The 20,479-nt window shown below is 38.9% G+C and overlaps 1 protein-coding gene across 1 annotated transcript; it reads left to right on the top strand.

Annotated features, from left to right (window-relative positions):
• The first annotated feature begins 515 nt into the window (after positions 1-515).
• lzts1 (leucine zipper, putative tumor suppressor 1) lies at positions 516-20,404 on the top strand. The gene is given in 12 exon segments (XM_032578835.1): positions 516-610; positions 723-812; positions 11,331-11,665; positions 11,754-11,882; positions 15,854-15,998; positions 16,079-16,470; positions 16,556-16,729; positions 16,901-17,032; positions 18,706-18,900; positions 19,144-19,245; positions 19,247-19,282; positions 19,284-20,404. Coding segments are annotated over 10 exon segments (1,920 nt in total). The 5' UTR covers positions 516-610; positions 723-812; positions 11,331-11,434; the 3' UTR covers positions 19,668-20,404.
• The last annotated feature ends 75 nt before the right edge of the window (positions 20,405-20,479 follow it).

Here is a 20,479-nt window from a genome sequence, read left to right as displayed (position 1 = left end):
CCAAATCTACCCCGCCATAGCTTTTTATGTGGTCTTCTAGATTCTAGACTAAACACCAAGTGTGCTCAAATATTATGTTATCAAAAAAATTATCTAAAAGTTTTGCTTTCAAAGTAAAGATTTTGCTAAAAATAAATTTGCTTTTTTATATTTTATTTTGGCTTTAACTTAAAACTTTTACTTTTTTTCTTTTTTACTAATCACAAATATATATTCATCCTGCATAAAGAGTGCAGGTCTTAAAAGTTTGGCCAGGGATGATGAGCTGCTGTCTTTATCCATGTAGAGACTGAAGTAATTTCATGGCAAGAAAAGAGAAATAGAAGGTGAAAACCAAGGTGAAAATGAAAAGAGAGAAAGAGAACAGCTAATTTAAATAGGAAAACAGCACTGAAATGATGCACAGCAAATAAGACATGTATATATGAGATAACCAAGACAAAAAAAAAGAAGAAGAAACAATAGGAGGCAGGATGAGCCGGGGAGGTGGATGTTCAGAGTGAAGTGGGAGGGAGTTCAGAAGGGGAGGAAACAAGGATACAGTTTAGAACGGAAAGAAATGGAAGCAGTGTGTTTATGGAGGAATGTGACAGTGTTCAGTGTATGGAAGGTGGGCCGCTCTGATTGTGACATATCAACTGCTGTAACAGAGTGACGAGATGACCAAGAGAAAACATCAGCAATAAAGGCAGATATCTTTTTCTTTCTTTTTTTCATATTAGCTCTCCAAGTCCGCATCCAGCTAATGGGTGTTTGTCCAGAGTGGCAGCAGCACTGATCGCTACTGTGAGGGCACACAGATCATAATGGAGGTAAGTCAGTTCTTTGGGGACTTGAAGGTATGGTTGATTGACTGGATTTAAAATGGAATAAATCATTACAGAGTCTGTTTGTTTACAGCTTGTTAGTTGCTCAAAGTTTTCCAACATTAGAGCCCTCCTAGCTCTTTGCTGCTTTCAGTGTACAAATTGTCAGTATTGCTCCTTTTGACTTTTAGCTGAACTTTAAGCTTCTTATATTATCAAGGACCAATATGGAGGTTAGTGAAAATGCCTCATTATTTACAGAAACCTCAGATGTTTTAACCATGAATTAGATTTTAACACATTATCCTGCTGTTAAATACTCCTGCTTTCTGTGGAGCATTAAATCACAAAAAAAGGACGAAAAACTACAGCAATGCCATACCTGTGTTCAGCAAGGAATACGTTCAGACACGTAGGGATTGTGAATTGCTCCACATTGTGCTGGTGACAAAGTGTGTGGGTAAGTAAAACCCACTTGTTTAGACTTGTCCTTCTTCGGTCTGGTCTGTAATATTATGGAGAGTGAACCACAGGGAAGGGACAGAATCACAAGCATACAGAGGTAGACATGTTTTTTCTTGGAATTTAACTGTAGAGTTCAGGAATATATGATGTATTTTATTTGCAGAATGGTCTATCCCTCATTTCTACACATGATTTTAGCTTTTAGCTTCATTAATGTAGAAAATGACAATCAGTGTAAGCTGTAATGACCTGCTAAAGAAGACCTAAAATAACTGTCCCAGATAACCAAACATAGCATCATCCTCTCATGATTGAAGGCTCGGTCAGGGAAGTGCAGCATCCCCTGATCTCTCTGAGGTTAACCGTAATTTGATATAAACGTTTTCTGCTAGGATTTGCACACTCTATGAACTCAAACACCAGTTTCTCGTGTCAGGTAGAAAGACTCCAAAATGCTAAACTAACTTGCAGAGTTTTTGTGCAGTTTACAATTGGCATCACGAAGGTCCTTTAGGCTTTGATTTTAGAGCTGAGCACAGGTATCGTCTGCAGTACATACTTCCAGCTGCTTTCGGAATGATACAGACTGAAAGTGAGCACATTGTACTCCCATATTACGCCACATACACACACACACGCATATGGACACACACCAACACAGCTTAGGAGGAAGGGAGGATGGCTGAGCTAAAGAATGACAACCTTATCAGAGTCAGCAGCTTGCAGGTCAGAGGGTCCCAGTGCCAGAAAAATCATTATTTCTTCTTTTCCACCACATTATGAATATCACCATTCTGGGACACAACAGTATTTAATGAAGTAAATTTTAATAAGCAGATAGAGGCCTTTGTGATTGTCAGATAAATGCCAACATACAAAAGTTTAGAGATTACAAAAAAAAAACTTAATTTACTTGTGATTGGGAAAAATTTTGTAAATGAAAACTTATTATTGAGTTATTATAAGTATAACTGGCTGCAGCGCAAGACTGATAAGAAAAACTTTGAGTTTAAATAAAACCGTGTAAATTTGAAAGCATTTAATTTGGTTGGATTGAAGTCATTCATTATTTTGTTAAAATTATTAGCTTAATAGTTAGCGTTTAGACATGGGGTTTCGCGCTGAAAGCATGGCTGCAACATTTTTCCACACATGCACAGGCAGCTAATTTTGTTTATCTAGTTTGTCCTAACATGTACAAAATAAACAAACTGAGAATTAGAACATGGCATTCATTAACAAACACCCCATGGTTAAGAAGCTCAGCTCTCTCTAACTGTAGCATGATCATTGCAGCTAAACTAGTGAAGGCATCAAATATTTCGGAAAATTTAATCAAGTTATTAAATCTATTATGGCTTGTAATCCATTTCCTTGACAACAACAACTCAGGTTGTCATTAAAATCAACTTGGGCAGGATTGAGAAGTTGGGCTTGCTAGCAAGTATTTAGCACTGTTGCTAAACTAGCTTAGGCTGGATGCTAACTTAAATTTGTGCACCATCACAAAACTTTTTACAGGTGCAACATTTTGAACTTTTAGTAGTACAAACCTTAACATATTCATATGTGTGTGATAGTTTCTATCACACACATACTCAGAGATTGCATAAAGCTATGAAATGTGGACATAGTCCTTTTTATTTCACAGAAGTAATGGAAAACTGTATATATTCATGGTTAATGCATGAAGAATACTCCAGAATGTCTAAAAATAAGGCTTCTTGGTACACTGCTCCTGCAGCAACTTTTCTCTGATGGAAGAAACGCTCAACAAGTAAATATTTTATGACAGCAGGGCTGACCTTGAACTGCTGAAGCAAACCAGAGAAATACATCTATTCATAACCATTTAGGACATCTAGTGCATTGTACAACTAACTGTAAATTACCCTCAGGAGGCCTGATGTAATAATATATTTTGTAGCGGCAGATGCATTACTTCAAAACTTTAAAACCATTCAGATTTTTTTTTACTTCAGGACTTCCTGTACTTCTCTGCATTCCTTCCCATTCTTGCAGGGCTAAATGCTCTCATTTAGGCTCTATTAAAATGCATTTTCAGCTTTATCCTAACTGACAAGGTTATGCAAATATATGCACTTTAGAAGCTCTACTTCGTCAGCCACACAAATCTGGCCGGTGATTCACAGAACCTCCTTATCTATTAACACCCGAGGAGGTCGATCGTTTAGACGACCTAATGTCTCATCTGGATGCACATAACGGTGTTTGAATGCAATCTAATTTCAACAGGAGGGTCCTTCACTGAAAGCTGGCCCCTTATCAAAGATTCAGTTATACGCCTGCAGCAAAACACGCTGAGATCAAAATAATGAGTTATAAATGTTTGCTCGCTGGCTTAGGATTGAGTCTTTCTGCGCACCCTGAACAGAGGAAACATTGACTGTATGCTGGGCAGCAGTTATCAATATATAATACAAATTTAGCCGCACAGAATACAAATGTCTCTCACCCTCCCCGTCTCTCCATCTCTGTCTGTTACTCTTTCTGCCCGTGCTCCTCACTCTGTGCCTGGTACTCCATCTCCTTCACTCTGGGGGCACTAATGAGGGTCTGGTATTCTGCACTTCACCACTGAAGCCCCATTCATGCTCAATCTCCTTTACAATGCTCTAAAAGGATTACCCAATTAGCTGATATTGGATGCCATTGTGTGTCTGTGTGTGTGCATGCGCAGGCACATGTGTAGGGGAGTGTGAAGTTGGTCGCCGGATAGACATGTTATCTGTGAAAGTGAAAGATAGATGACTGTCCCTAACCCACACTTCATTCTTAGTTGATTTTCTGCTGGAGGCCATATTACTCATCCACGCATCAGTTCTGTGCGAGAGAGACAGAAACAGAAAGAGAGAGAGACAGAGAGAGAGAGAAACAAAAAAAGAGAGAGACAGTCAGACCTTGACAGTCTATTGAGAATGACAGAAAAAGAGAGTATTAGCTCTCAATAATTCAACCTAGCAACCCTTCAGTCTCCAACGTTGTATCCTTTCTGTTGTCAAACATGAGCTGCTTCCTGTTCTTCTAATTTTAAGTTTTTAATTGAGTTTGTGCTGTCGTGCCTTCGGGGGCAGGTTCTGCGGTACCTGTAAATCATTAGTTAGTTTGTGTGAACAACAGATTGATTGTAGTTATCTAATGTGTTACATCACAACAGGAAAAGCATGTGCAGCATTTTGTTTGCGACTGTACACTATAGTAGTCTAATATTAGTAGAACACTGTTGCAATTATTAAGCTATTCAGATATTTGGTCATTAAATATTTGATTTAATTTTTTTTATTCATTCAATATGTTAAAAAAAATAATTATGTTTTATTCTTCCTCCCAGGAAACTAAAATTAACACATTTTGAAAGAAGAGTAAATAACATTACTTGAAAATCAATCAACTTTAAATAGTTTTTTTTTAAAGTGAAAGGCAGTTCTGGGGTTGCTAAAGGGAGATGGCTGTCGCAAAGGTCAAATCTGAAATTCAAGAATGATAAAGAAACTGACATTTTTAAGCTTTTTTCTATGTGATATGGATCCAATTTTTTCCCCCAACAGAAGGTTTTGTGTGGAGGAAGTTGAATGGTCAGCGCAGAACCTAGACTTCAACCTATGGGAGGCTTTTTGGATGAATTAAAGCAGTTAGACTGCAAGCAAGACCTTCTCATCCAACATCAATGTCTGATCTCGCAAATGCTCCTTTCAAAGAAATATAAAAAATGACCATGACACACTTCTAACTTTTGTAGAAGAGTTTAATCCCATACCTTTATCAGCACCTTTATCCACACTATTCAACAAACTCCTGTCTTGCTCCAGGTGATAATGTTATCATGTGGCACAGTTTAATAAAGTGGGAGGCTAATGCTAATTTAATCATTAATACCTTTCATTGTGTTTTATTGTGTGGAATTAACTAGGGAAAAAAACAGTTCCCCTGCCCTCATAAACTTCACAGACAGACAGGAGACCAACTAGACGGGAAGACTTCAACCACTTGACTGGGAACCTGATCCAATACTTGTCCTTGACTGAACCAGCATGGGCCAGTTTTCAGAATGATGCAAAACAGGTTTTCATTCTGAACTGTTCAGTAAAGATATTTCCATAAAATGAATATTAAATAGTCAAAATATTTTAGTTTAACTGCAAAACCTTATGTAGATTAAGCCTTTGGACTTTAATTCAAAACGACTGTTGCACGAAGTTCAAGACATGCTTGAGACTGCAGACATGCACAAAGAACAATAAACTGAGATTGACCTAAAAAAACAGACAATGAACTAGATAGATTATACATGCATCTGTTAGAAATTACCATACAGACAGTGTGAATTAAAGCAATGCCATCTGGCATAGCGGTGGTGTACAGAGGTACAGTGACAACAGGTTTTTATGGTCATTGTTAGACAGGTATAAATCCACAAACTTTCTAACACACTATTGCCTATTATTGTCTGTGTTAATCGATTGGCCATGCTGCATGAAAGTGTGTGTCTTCCATTGGCTAGCAGAGGGTCTTTTGTCAGCTATTCTATTGGAGGTGTTTGAGGGGGGGCTCAGGACTTTGTGTCAGGCAGATCAGCTGCGGCTCGAAAAGCAAGGTCGACACCCCCGCCCATGCTGCCCCCAACACACACAATTTCATGCACACAATCACATAGATATTCAGTGAGCACAAATATCTTTTGTCCAGACAAAGACAGACCTGGAGCCAGTCAGATATGAGATTAGATATATGCAAGCGCCCACACATACACACATACACGCATCCCCACTTCACTAGAGTTCCTGAATCAAACAATGCCCCCTGAAATCTGGTACCTCAAACCTATTGTTATCACGTAAAAAACTGGAATCCTAGAAAATACAAAATGAAGTATATATTTGCATCAAATAGATGTGAAAACAACTACCTGCGAAAAGCAAGTGAGTGGAAGTGTTACTGTTCAAACTAACAGGCTTCAATAGGACCGATCGCAGAACAAGTGCAGCCAGCTGAAAGGGTGAGTTAAGAGTACAGCTGAGAAAGACTGAAGCAGAGATACTGGAGAGTACTCAAAAAGTGGGTCAAAAGATTCTGCAAACATTTTATGAATAAAGGCCTCACGGTCGGTCTGATGTAACATCACAGAAACTTTAGTGCAATTCACTACGCTCAACTTAAAAGAGCGTTTTAGTGTATAGTTTAAAGGGGTAATATTATGTATTTTCCAGCACTCAGTGCCATCTTATAGCACAATCAAGTGTGTTACCTTCAGTTGTTATAAAAATGTTATATATATATATATCAAGCATGACTTAAAAGACATTTGACTTTGCAATTTCACACCTTGAGCCAGGAGCTTCTCTTTAAGAGAGAAGCTCTTTCCGCCAGTCCTTCAGCACATCCTCACAACAGTGCTCCGCCATTAAGCCTTTAACAGCATTCTTACCCGAGTTGCACTGAGAAGTACTTCATATGATGAGCTCAGCGTATGCACAGTTCCACCAGGTGCGTTTAGACATTCCCGAATGGTTGATATGGGAGATTTTAGGATTTCTCAAAATCCTATGGTCCATGGTTCATGTATGAAATAATCAAAACTCTGGGTATGTTTTTGATAAGGAAATAACTATAAAATGATGCAAAGCTAAAAAAGTTGATTTTACATAATTATCCAAAAATCTTTTAAATACACATGTATTTTGGCTGAATTATCTGAGTTACAAAAGTGGAGGGAGGTTTTCTTTTTTTCCATTGGGATGCTGTACATTCTATATTTTACTGTTTTGATTAGGTTATACTTTTGTTCTACCAAGAGTTTGGTCTGTGTTGAACTTGTGGAGACACAAAAAAGTGTCTAAAAACCATGAGTTCTAAAGGCTTGAGTTAATAAGTCTGGAACAGTAGTAATTTTCAGTAGTAGTGATTTATTTAACATTCAAATATGGTCCTGCTGTTTGGGGAGAGAATGCATCAAATACCGCACAAGGGCTTACACAAAGACAGCACACTTCAGCAGACAAAGAGCGAAAAGATAGAGGGCAAGCGCCTTTTTTTTCTCCTTCAGATGAACTGTTTGTTCAGGGTGGGTGCAGGGCAGCAAGTGGGATGGATGGGTGGAAGGAGGGAGGGACTAACAGGATGAGGGAGAGGGAAGGATGAATGGTTATTACACAGTTAGTCGATGCACTAACAGGGGAGTATGCAGAGAGAAGGTGGGGGGCGGGGGTTGCATTGAGGGTGTAAAAGATCCTTTGTGAAAGCTGGGAGTTAATCACTTGAGCGGCACACGCCGGTTCTATGGGAGCACATGTTATACACCAGCTCCCCAGGGAGGAGTAGGGAGGAGTTTCTCTCACACACACTCGTTTTGGTGCACACAGATACACAACTGAATTTCCATATCAGTTATGATGCAAAACTCGGCACAAGCTGACTAGACAAGCTGGAAGACCCACCCCCTTTTATCTGGACGGTTAGCAGACCCTCCTGGCCGGGGTGGTAGTGTTTGTATTTGCACCTCGTCCATTCATACATACACACATGCCTGGCTGCTTGTTTCCTTCAGGACTGGATGGATGACTCTGTAAGGGCTTGGCAAGAGATGGGTGCTTAGTTTGGCCTGGCAGTAAGTAAAATCTATTGTTTCATTACACCGGTCCATTGTCAGGGCGGTTGCTGATATCTGAGAGTGATAATGGGGTTTGTGGATTTAGTGGCAGACAGGCTCAGTAAGACATAGCCATGTCAGAAACTGTTTACCAGAGTGACAGGGAAGACTGCTTTCCAGTATATTTGTGCAGGTCATAATTTTAACTATCTACAGTGACTGAGCATGTTCTTTTTATTTTTATTTTAATTTCTTCTAGAATATATTGACATTTTCTGTACTTTTCTTTGACTTCCACTGAATTTTTAATAGTTTCTACTACACAGTCTTACTGATGGTGCTGTGATTCTCCTCATCATGACACGTGAGGTTTGTCTTTACATCTTTCACCTCTTCTTGTTTCGTGGTGATAAAAGTCTTCATCAGCTCTCTTTGTGCCTTTGTTCAAGACTTTCCTTCTCACACGGTGCTCAGGAAAGTGGACAGTGAAAGCTGTTAGGTTGCAACCCCGTGTCAAATAAAGTGTACACAAATATGTTCCATGCTTTGTTGTTGTGGCTATTATAAAATACTTAAAGCCAGAGGACCAGGTGGTTCAAAGAGCAGAGATCAGGCAGCGAGAAGCCCTTTGCCACGATAACTCACCCACAGAGCTGACTTCTCCCCTGTGGGTTAGAGATCATGATAGTAACATCTGTGATCTGTTTGCTTTGCAAAAGGAGGTGGAGAGAGTGAGACAGCATGAATAGTAATTATGGTAATTCAATGGATAAATGTGATGGTAAATTAAGCAAAAATACAGACACAGATTTGGTTAGTTTGGTTAGGGTTAGTTTGAATGAGTTATATTTTCAGGTTTGATAATTATGCCTTAAAACTACATTAAAAGTACTCTCTATATGTATATGATGTATACATATAGAAGCAATCTTTTTTAAGAGATTTACCAACATCTCATCAATGTATATTGATATAAGTAACAAAAAATATATATATATCTGATGTTTTGTCCTTGCCAGAAGTCATTCAGAGGGCAGCTACAGCCAAGTATTGAGTTGGTGGTGCCTAGCTTAGTGGCCAGTTTGTTTTCAGGAAGGTCATCCAAAAGGTTATTTGTCAAATTCTACAGCATCAACTTGAATCTAGGTACACAAATCTAGGCAAAACTGCCAATGTGGACTATTTTCAGCCAGTTTGTTATGCAAATGCGAGCACATCTGTTTCCTCATCAAATGCTTAGCATTAAATAGCAGCAAATACTATGAATAAAAAAAAACCTGAAGAGAAAAGTAGAGCTTTGGTCAATGAGGAAGAAAATCTTCCATTGACAGGTCTGGTACACCTTACAGTCATCTTGTTTAACTGTAATCTTTAGCCTCTATATTTGAACGTTTTTAATCTAGATGTTTTTTGATTACCTAAACATTATTAGAGAAATATTTTTGGTGTTCTTTTAAGACAGTGCTGCTCTGACATTAACATTTACTTATTATTGGTGTTAATGTTATTGTATTTAAGAAATTTTAATGATTTAATTGCTGTATTCCTGTTCTTTGGAAGACTGACTGTACAAAACACAATTTCAATGAACGGCAGAACTGGTTTGTTTTCTGCCATGAAGTCTTTAAAATTTTAAGAGGGTTCAATAGGGCTTTACGGGGTCAGAGCCTCCTAGAAGCTTAATGTTAGCCAGGTCCATGATGTTACCACCGCACTGAGTCTCACCTTGATTCCTCAAAAGATTTTTATTGTTATTGTGACTAAGGAGGTGAATCTTTGTCTCATTAGATCATAGAAAATCTTTCCAGAAATTATTTGGCTTCTCCTTGTGGATAATTGCAAATTTTGAGTCTGGTATTGACATTGGAGATTTCTTCATCAGCACCCTCTAAGCCAAGAGTCTTCAAGTGTAGCCCATATGAGCTAAGAGTGAAACAACTTTGAAATGCAGTCTTGGTTCAACACAAGTGAGATTAACAGGCTGGATTCCTCCCTGAGAAAGTCATCAAGTTCTGTAGAGGCCAGATAATCAACCATTTATTTGAATCAAGTGTATTGGACCGGGGCTGAATCTAAATGTTGCAGGCAGTGGCTCTCAATTACTGGAATTGGAGACCTCTACTCTAAACCTTCGCTGATGTTAAACTCTGTCCACTGTGAATAATGACAGTGATGTTCTAATCTACAATCTTCTAGCTTCTAGTTTCATTGTTTGATGTTTTTAATATAGATGTTTTTGATTGGATGTTTGTTGTTCTTGGACATCCAAATCAAAATAATCTTATCTGAAGGGGGCAGTTTTGGTCAGATGGTGGAAACTTGGCTACAGTTGGTTGCAGGAAAATGATCCCACACAGACATTAAAACAGTTTCAGAAATGGACATACAGGGTAATGCTAACCTTCTGGAATAGCTTCCAAAATGCAACATTTTGGAAAATGTATGAATCACCTTTAAAAGCTTGGTTCATCTGACTCAGCCAGCTAATTTAAATGGGCTCTACCCACTCTGATATATAGAGTGGGCAAATATATCAGCCAGAACAATGCCAGGACCTCGTTGATGGCTACAAATAGTGATTGAAGTGTAACTATGAAGTTTTTATATCCCAGAGTATATAATATGTGCTCACCTGTGCAAAACTGTAACTCTATCTTTTGAAACAATCAAGATTAAAAATGCGCCTAAACTCAAAGAATGAGCCAGTTTAGTATCTGCACAAAGTAGATACAACAGATAACTTCGCAAGGAACAACTTTTATATTGTTATGCACAACCTGTCGCAAGTACCACATAATTCCTTCCAATAAATCTGTAGAAAAATATGTCAAAGATATCAAACCAAAATCACTCCCAGAGTGGATTATTAACTAAAGGATGACCTGTTTCGGGGCGTGCTGTGGTGGCGCAGGGGGTTAGCACGCCCCACGTTTGGAGGCCTTAGTCCTCGACGCAGGACATTGTGGGTTCGACTCCTGGTTCCGACGACCTTTCCGCATGTCTTCCCCCCTCTACTTACCCCCCTTCCTGTCTGCCTACTGTAGCAAAAATACGAGCCACTAGCGCCGCAAAAACTCTTCAGAGAAAAAAATGGGGAAAAAAAAAAAAAAAGGAGAGATCTGTCAGATCTGTTAACAGATCTGACAGATTTTTTTTCCAACTGCTTCTTAAAGACATGATTTTCAGACTTTTATGTGCAGTAGGTAGTTTGTTAGCTCTGATAACTAATGTTTTGTACAAATTTATTGCCTTTCAAGCCCAGATTGAATTGTACAGAACATTTATGAAAAAAAACAGCCAAAGAAAAACCTTCAAACACCTTCCATAAACCTAGAAAAACTAAAGAATACTATTATTTTCATTTTGTTTGAAATTGTTTTTAAGCATGTAACAAAACATAGACATATTATATCTTGATTGTTTTTTGTCCTGTTTGTTTTTTTGTCTCACAGATGAGGCCAATGTCAGAAATTTCCTGGTGTCATGAGACGTGTCACCCATACAGTCCTTTGTAAGTTTTCCATCTGGACCTGTCAACACCTGTGCTTGCAGGACCATGGGTAGCGTCAGCAGCCTTGTTGCTGGAAACAGTCTGAACAACAAGCACTGCAAGGCTTCTGACTATCGGTTAAAAGAGGGGATAAATACTCACAGGAAGAGTGGAGGGTGCAATCTTGATGGCTTACTGAAGTGTGGCTTTGCTCAGAGTTCCTCTTCCACCACTCATCACTCCAGAGGCCTCTCCCACTCTAGGTCAGGAAGAAGTGAAGACTTCTTTTACATTAAGGTAAGATACTGTAAGTATGAATGAGAATTCCTTGTACGGTATGTGCAGAAACATAAGTTTTAGGGGAAATGTTTTTGCGTGACTTAAGGTGAACCATAAACCGAGGTCTACGCACCACAGAGAGAGATCATTGGAAGACGTTGCGAGTAGAGACAAAGACTCTGATGGACGATCACAACCAAAACTGCTGTTCATGCCAGGAAAAATTTTAGAAAGGGTGAGTTTGGAATTATCATGCATGTTCATTGATTAAAAAAAAAAAACATACTTTACCTGAACTTTTACATTCCAATCTGTGAAGCATTCAATGATTCTCAGTCACAACTAAAGAAACCAGCATAGCTAGCATAAATGTTCTCTACCACCTTGAAAGGTTTATACTTGAAAACCAATCAGCAAAACCTTATGTTTAATGAGGCTGCAGATGCTATGCACACATGCAAAAGCAAAACTCTTATCTTGCAGTTTCAAAACTCTCACAGCAGTGACCCCCAAAGAGACTGCAAAGGACACTCTAGCTCCCAGGCCTCTGGTAGGGGCGCTGAGCTTAAGATGAACAGCCACCAACCCACCTGGGGGAATGAGAGTGTGTGTGTGGGGTGGGGAGCCAGAGATTGGGAGGGGTGGTGGTGGAAGGATAATTGTAATTATATATACATGTGTGAGTATATAGGTCACTGCTCCCTATACACACCTGGACATTACCATCATCACATTCTTAATGCAAAGGCTTTAAGGCTACGTGAATTGTTGATAGTTGTGTTGGTGCAGAAAAGGATGATTCCCAAACAGTTCCCACATAATCAGGAGCATAAAACTGTCCAAACGTTCTCAGCGTACAACACCATCAAGAGTTTATTTCACTAAAACTCAGGGCCAAGCAGAACCCCTGGAAAACAATCAAAATCACAATCCTTTGTCCACCAAACTTTATAGTTGGCAAAATGCAGTCCAAAATATATTGACAAGCCTCATCTATTGGATTGCAAGACCAGGAAACACAATTTATCAATATGTAGATCAGGTCTCTACAGTAGAGTACAGAGCCTCCATGCTTTTTACTAATGCATCCAACACTTTGCATTGCATTTAAGTTTTGACTCTGAAGACAGGTGGTGACTTCTGTACACCGTGCAGTGCTGCACCCCACTCTGTGATTTTTTTCCATGCTGTACTTGGTGCTTGCTTTGTTCATGATACCACAAACATCTGACCATGGGATTCAGAGAGGAAATTTAATAAAAGGGCCTATTTCACAGATGGCATCCCATCACTGTACCATGCTTGAATTAACTGAGCTCCTGCGAGTAAGCCACTCTTTCACAGATGTATTTTGAGAACAGAGCATACATAGGTGCAGAATTTTATTCACCTGTGGCTATAAAGCTGGTTGTAATACCCGAATTAAATGATTTGGATGGGTGCATGAATGGTTTTAGCAATAAAGTAGATATTGTTCATGAAGGAAACGGGTTCTGTGTCCCAGAGATGAATGTGTTTTAGTGAATGTGGGTATCACGCACACAACCAATTTAAAAATCCTGTTGAAGACGCTCGCTAAAGTTGGTAAGAGAGTCGTTAGCCACAGTAAAACAAGTCTTGTACTCAGATGAGCTGAAAGGCCACATACTCAAAAACAACATAAAAATCTGATCAAATTTTGCAAGTTTGCTTGGGAAGAAATACTATAATTTTTTAGAGAAACATTCTAGTCTGATAAATCTAAAATGGAAATGTTTTACAGTTTTAAACATTATATCTGGAGAAAAAAAGGGTTGCTTTCAAGCCTGAGAACACCATCATAACTGTGAAATTTAGGGATTGGCAGCGTCATGTGAGAGTGTTTCACTGCCGAGGGTAATATTGTACTTCACAAAATAGATGGCTTCATGAGGAAAGAATAAGGTGAGAAAGTGTTGCTCAAGAGATCAAGCTGGAAAGCACAATGAGGTCTTTTAAATGGGCAGTGACCCCAATCATACTACAAAATTTGCCAAAAGGGTTGGATGATAACTCAGTCAGTGTTGCAGGCAGATCATTACAAAGCCTTGATCTCAGTTATAAAATGTAAGTGAACTGATATTCTCACTTGCACCAATTCAAAATTCAAACCCTGCTACACCTGACATATCTGTACCACTGAAGCGCTGCCAGTAGTATCCAGATTGCGTTTTTCTTTGTTAACAACAAACCTTTTACAGTGTACAGTAGTAATGTTTTACATAACCATTGTCTTATAAACCCGGTTTACTTTTCTCACAGGTAATAATTAACTTCACACATTTCCATCCTTCACTTAGATGAAGACAACCAAGGCACAGTGTGTCAAACAGGATAAATCAACTGTTTTAAAGCTTTACTTCATTTAGCTCTATATTAACAGGCCTAAGCATTAAAATGTACATGATTTTAAATGAATACTAATCAAAAACAGAATTACAAGACTTACAAAACAAATACAGATTTTAACTTAGCATTGATCACCTTTAACCTCAACTCCCATACTTCATGAACAAAGAATAGTTGATCTACCTTTAACTTTGGCTGGACTCACTTTACTCTCATGCTCTGAGCTACTTTATGAGTCGACACGTAACTTTCACTGAATATTAAAAAAAAAACTCTTTCCACCATGTACTGACCTGAAGGATAATAAAACAGTAGTCAGCAATGACAACCGAAGCGCTGCCATTAGCGTCCAGGCAAACCGGAACTCCGCCCCAAAACCAACCCGGAAGCAACGCCCCCAAAACAAAGGTTCCGCTTCGCCATTACCTGCTCCCATTCCAACCTCAGGAAACCACAATAGATGCAGGTAGATTAAAATGCCGAAATGCAAACAAAATGTAATTTGTTCATTTTTGGAAAAAAAATAGAATAAATTCTACATAATAATATACAAAATAACGTGGTAGTATTTTTAAGTGCACCACATGTACAGGTTTGAAAGCATCCAAAGTCCCAAATATTAAAGATAGTTTAAAAAAAACTTCCTAAATAATTTTCTTTTAAGACAGTCTATGGAAAAATCTCCTTTGAATCAGCAAAAAATTATTCTGTAGCTTATGAGCCTACATGTTATATGCATTTCCCAATGCATTAACAGTAAGCTCTCAAGTTCCATTTGAGGTCTCCATATCATCATGCAATACACTGACCCAGCAAATTGTTGCTATAAAAAGGACTAATTCAGTCAAATGTCAATTATTACACTCAGCTGCAGCTACCTATTATTAGCCTAATAGTTAGCATTCAGACTTAAGAACGGTACAAATCATCTGACTCGATTCCTAAAAAGCGTATTCTTAGAAGTTCCACAAGTCATGCAGTCATGTGGAGAATGAAAAAATAAACAGAAGGCCCTATAATAATTAATAAATAACAGACATTTCTCATAGCTTATCTTAGATCTTTATAATGTTTTAATCATCTAGATTAATGACCTAAGAATGCCCCGATCTTCTCAGAGAGGCACTTTCTGTGCCAGGAACACATAAGCAAAAGCATTTTCCTCAATAGGTCTTTATTCCTCAGGGGACGGACAGTACAGACGAAAGGGGATAAGAGAGAGAAAGAGAGAGATCGAGAGTTGGGGAGAATTTGACAGTTTGAAAGAAAAACCACAAAAAGGCATCCCAGCCATGAAGTCAGTGAGAAGGAATGCTGAGCTCACAAGCCTTGCCTCTTACACTTCAGCAATAGCTCATATTATTAATATCATGGAGAGGGGCTATTCATCTTCGCTCAGACAGCATATGGAGGGGAGATGTAGGCTGCAGAGGGGAGGAGAGGAGTACAGAAAGAGCAGGAGGGGAGGTATGGTGCTGTGGTACTGCTGGTGACAGCCATGTGGACTATAGGTTCACTCCAAAAAAGGAGTTTTCACTTCTTTAGTCAATACCAAGAAATTTACTTGCAGTTATAACTGTGTGACTCACATAAGAGTCAGCCTATAGTACAGCAGATCTCCATGCATCACTGGTTCCATTTCTGATGTGAGATGACACAATGAAAAGCAAAAAGAACATTATTTTACTCGATTGGACCCAGATTCTGAAAATAACTGTATTAGTAGAAATTTAAAAACTCTTTAGCTTGAAGGATAAGAGCGTCATTTATCAAATCTTCCCTAACATGGCATCCTATTTGCTGTGCTGTCAGCTAAGAGGAATTCTTTTACTCTTCCAGACTCCTGCTGAGAAATTGCTCGTCCATACCACCGCCTTCAAGTCGGTGAACACAACGACAGCTTCATCCACAGAGACTGGTCACGTCCTCTGTCCCATGAGGAAAGCAAGCACTCCGAATGTTGGACACAAACAAGACCCCTTAGGTTTTTGTCAGCCTTCAAGTAAAAAGTTGCCCTAAATTTAAATGACAAGAAATAATTGTGATGTAATTTCTGCCTTTCAGGAACTCTCTCTGACTCTGGGCGTAACTCAATGTCTAGCCTCCCTACCCACAGCACCAGTGGCAGTCTAAGAGCCTCCACAGGCCTTGTCAGTCAGAATGATGGGAGCTCAGCTCTGCTAAACAGCCTCTGCAAAGGACAACAACCCAATTTCCCTCCATGGGTCAATGGAAATAACACAAACCTCGAAAGCAGTTACAGGGCTTGTTTAAGCAGCAGTGTGTTGGCTTCTAAGGCTAATGAGGATGCTGGCTCCCCACTGTCTGCAGACGAACCAAGAACTCTTTCAGAAACGGCAGGTGGGATCCGGTCCCCCATAACGACAGATGAGTTGCTGATTGAGCATCTAGAACAGAGACTGCTGGAGAGGGAAAATGAACTTCAGGAGCTGCAGGTACTAAACTTAATGAAAGAAGCACCCAGCATGATCAAAATAAGCCTGTTAGCGATTCATTTCTGACTGTTTAACTTCACAACAGGTGAGTTTAGAGTTGAAGGAGGCAGAAACGTGTCATTTGTTTGAGGAGAGACAAAAGTTCTGCGCAGAGGAGATGGACGGACTGAAGCAGCGGTGCACCACACAGCTGCGTGAAGTGTCTCAGATGAATGCAAAAACCCACCAGGCTCTTCAACTGCAAGTTTGCTACCTCCAGGTCAGCTCCAACCTGACTCCTCAGCTCTGCTATTTAAGCGTCATCCTCCGTCTCATCCACAATTCTAGTTATGATGCAGTAAATGATGCATTAATTTATTTGAGAAACAAAGCACTGGGAGGTGTATATCTTGCAGGAAAATTGTTAAGTGGGAATTGTGTTTTTCTGCAGAAAGAAAATGGGAAGCTTCAGGAAGATCTCTCGAAGCTGACGCGAGAGAAGGACCTCGTTGAACTCAGACTGAGGTCATATGAGAAAGAGAGCACCCAGCTCGTGCCAACACTCGAGGAAACCCAGTGGGAGGTCAGTGGCATATGTAGCCATATCAGCCGACATGGCTGTAGCCATAGGCTAGTTGCAAGAACCAAGATATACCAAGATTTAAAAAAAAATATGATTGAGTAAACGTCTGTGAGGACCACAGTTTTCTCCTGGCATATGCAGCATAGAGTAACATAGGATGGCCCCTTCCTCACCTGTTCCTGTGCACTGCTGTCGAGTAAGCTGAAATAAAGTGATTACACTTTTTTCTTGTTTACAAGACAGTGAAATTTGGTAGTTTGGGAACATTTACAGACGTAAAAACAAGGACAGACAGTGTGGGAATGAGCACCACCAGAGTCTACCCCAGCCATTAAGGTGCCCCCCACAGACTCCAAACTGTAGTGTCTGGAACCGAGAACCATGTTGGTGAATGCAAAATAAATGACTAGTCCTTTTGGATAAAAAAGAAGGTTTTTTTTCTCTCCTAAATATTTCCAAAGTTTACAATTCAATAAGTTGCTTTGTTCTTCTCTGTTCTACCATTTCTGACCAAACTTGTCACCTACAGCACTGTGTACAAGGTGCATCTTTTTGTGTATTGAGATGTGAAGTAGTGTGGTCAAGGATCAGCAAGGTGAACAAAAAAACGGCATCAGCCACCAGGTTCCAGATTCTTCTGATGACTTTTATTTATTACTTTTGACTCTGACAACCATCCCGAGCTTCCAAGAACTCACTGTTTCTATAGCCGATTGGCAACACACCTGCACTTTTGTGGACCAAGCCACAATTAAACAGGTAAAAAAAACAAAAATAAAATTATTACTCTAATTTACAAACTCATTTACATAATGAAAGGGATCTGCAAAATAAACCATGTAATGCAAGATAACTCAAAAAGTTACTTTAAAGAAAAACAAACAAAGCAATACTCCAAAGAAAACCCTCTAATTGGTAGAACCCAGCAAGGTAATCAATGACATCATCCAGCCATTTAAGCAGGAAATACTGGGCTGACCCCTCCCATACTCCTGCCCTGCTGCAGATCTACAGGGGACAAACAATGGTGAGTAAAAAGGAAAACAAATACCATGAATATACTTTGAGACAAAATAAACAAGTTCGACCAATAGTCCAGAAGTAATAGCTTTAACCTAAACATATAAATAGATGGAAACTGCAACATAATGCTAACACAAACAAACCCGGGATAGTAAGTGAAGCAAAGTTGCACACTAATGTTTAGATTTAAGCATTATGACCAGCTACAGAAAGTAAATGAATCAAAAATAAGAATAAGGGACAAGTGGGGAACACAAACTGAACCACTTTGAATGAATGCAATTGTTATTAAAACAAGAAATCCATCTAGAACAACTACAAGCCTATACACTACAGCCAACTGTGCCAAAAAAGACGCTTGCTGAACGAAGGCCTGCTGTACCAATTTTGAAGGACCTGGGCAGATTAGGCACACATAGATAGTAAAATTTGATTGGACAGGATCTCATTTTTATTGTTCAATATACTGTAAAGATTACAATAATATCGAGCTACAATTGTAAAGAATATACCTTGTCACTGCTAAAATATGCTGTAGTTTAAGGAAAAGGTTTAACTATTCTCCATTGTCTTCCAAATTCAAATTTTCAAAATAGAAACCGTAACTTGCTTTTTTTTTTATTATCGTCATCATCTCTGTTGAAATGTAGGTGTGTCAGAAGTCAGGAGAAATCTCTTTATTGAAGCAGCAACTGAGGGACTGCCAAGCGGACGTGAGCCACAAGCTAAATGAGATTGTAAGTCTCAAAGCATCACTAAAGGAAAACACAGCAAAAGTGGAGAGGCTCGAACAACAGAACAAGGACTATGAAGACAAACTCCACTCATGCACCAGAGAGGTTGAGGTTAGTACAGTTGTTTTCTTGAAAACACAGAGGTTCACAAAATACTCTCTATTTTTAAAGTGCACTATCCTGCCCTTGAATCTGACTGTAACCTGCCAAAATAGGATTTTCTTTTTTTAATTTTCATGTTGTGACACATAAATATTATCCTTACTCGTAAATTTAAGGGAACCTTTAATAGGATCAACAATTATTAGCTAACAAAAAAATTTATCTTCTATTTGTGTTTTTCTTTTTGCTTAGGTGTGCCAAAATGAACTTCAGCGCAAAAAAGTTGAGGCCGATTTTCTGAGAGACAACGTTGGCAAACTGGAGCAAGACATTCAGCAAGTCAAACAGGATCTTTTTACAGGCTGAAGAGCAGAAGCTGCAGAAAAGTACTTGAACTTAAAAATCCAATCCAGGAGTTAGACTCCCTTGACCAGGTCCGTGGGTCAGAGAACAAGAAGTGCATTTTCACCGGATCGCTCCAAAGAGAAGTGGAGAGACTGAAGCAGGAGCTCAGAGAGGAGAAGAATGCTCAGGAGAAACTGGTCAGCAGCTTTGAGCTGGAGAGGCAGACTTGGAACCAGGAGAAAGACAGGGTGATCAAATACCAGAAGCAGCTCCAGATCAATTACCTGCAGATGCACAAGAAGAACAAAGACCTGGAGAGGATCCTGAAGGAGCTGACGGCCGAGCTGGAGAGCCGAACAGAGTTGGGCTTTGACCTCAGATACAGTGCAGGGTTACAAACTTATGAGGATGTTATTGCCACAGAGATTTGAGAGAAGCAGCCATTTGTATCTTTTCTAAAAACACAAACACAGTTTGACACTTACTTCAAGCACTGACTTTTTTTTTATATAGCTTAGCTTATTTATTCAAATGTGGGTATTGTAGAATAATCAATGCTACTGAAAATAGTTATTGATTATCACATTGTTCTTACTTGTTTAAAAGTAAATGATAGATTTTTTTATGTTTAAATTGGATTTTTTTTTTTATCATTTTGTCCAACAAGAACAATTGTGGTTTTAATTTGACGTACTAGGTCAGAGAAAGTGTTTATATGTTAATATTAATGTCTTATAGAACCATGGAGTAATCATGATCATTTTAAATATGTCCTTCCATGACAGTAAGACAACGAGATATTCTGTTATAAATTAGCACTGGTTAATCTTCATCTGTCTCTCACTGTATATTTCCACCATTTTCTCTTTTAAGCAAAAAGTTAGAACTGTACCATCTTTTCAAATAAGCACACATATCTGGAAATGCTTCCCTTTATTTCACTAATGTGCTGTAAGCAGTATTGACCTAAAATACTGTACATGTTTTAGTCACCTTTAATAAGTCATGTGTTTTCACCCTAAAAATTTAATACTCGTATATGCAGAAAAACGGCACATTTAATATATTATTGTCACTCTTTAGATCTTATAAAATGTAACCTTTCTTACAGCATTTCTGTGTTTAATATATTTATCTTGCCAATAAAGATGTTTATTTGTGTAAACGATATATTTACAGCTGAAACCAGATATTTTCATAACCTGGATAAATTTCTGATTGTCTGACATCAAATGTGACAGAA

Source organism: Xiphophorus hellerii, chromosome 12, assembly GCF_003331165.1.
Source record: "Xiphophorus hellerii strain 12219 chromosome 12, Xiphophorus_hellerii-4.1, whole genome shotgun sequence".
Classification (NCBI taxonomy): Eukaryota; Metazoa; Chordata; class Actinopteri; order Cyprinodontiformes; family Poeciliidae; genus Xiphophorus; species Xiphophorus hellerii.
The sequence above is the reverse complement of the archived record's forward strand: the minus strand, read 5'-3'. Positions and strand labels throughout refer to the sequence as shown.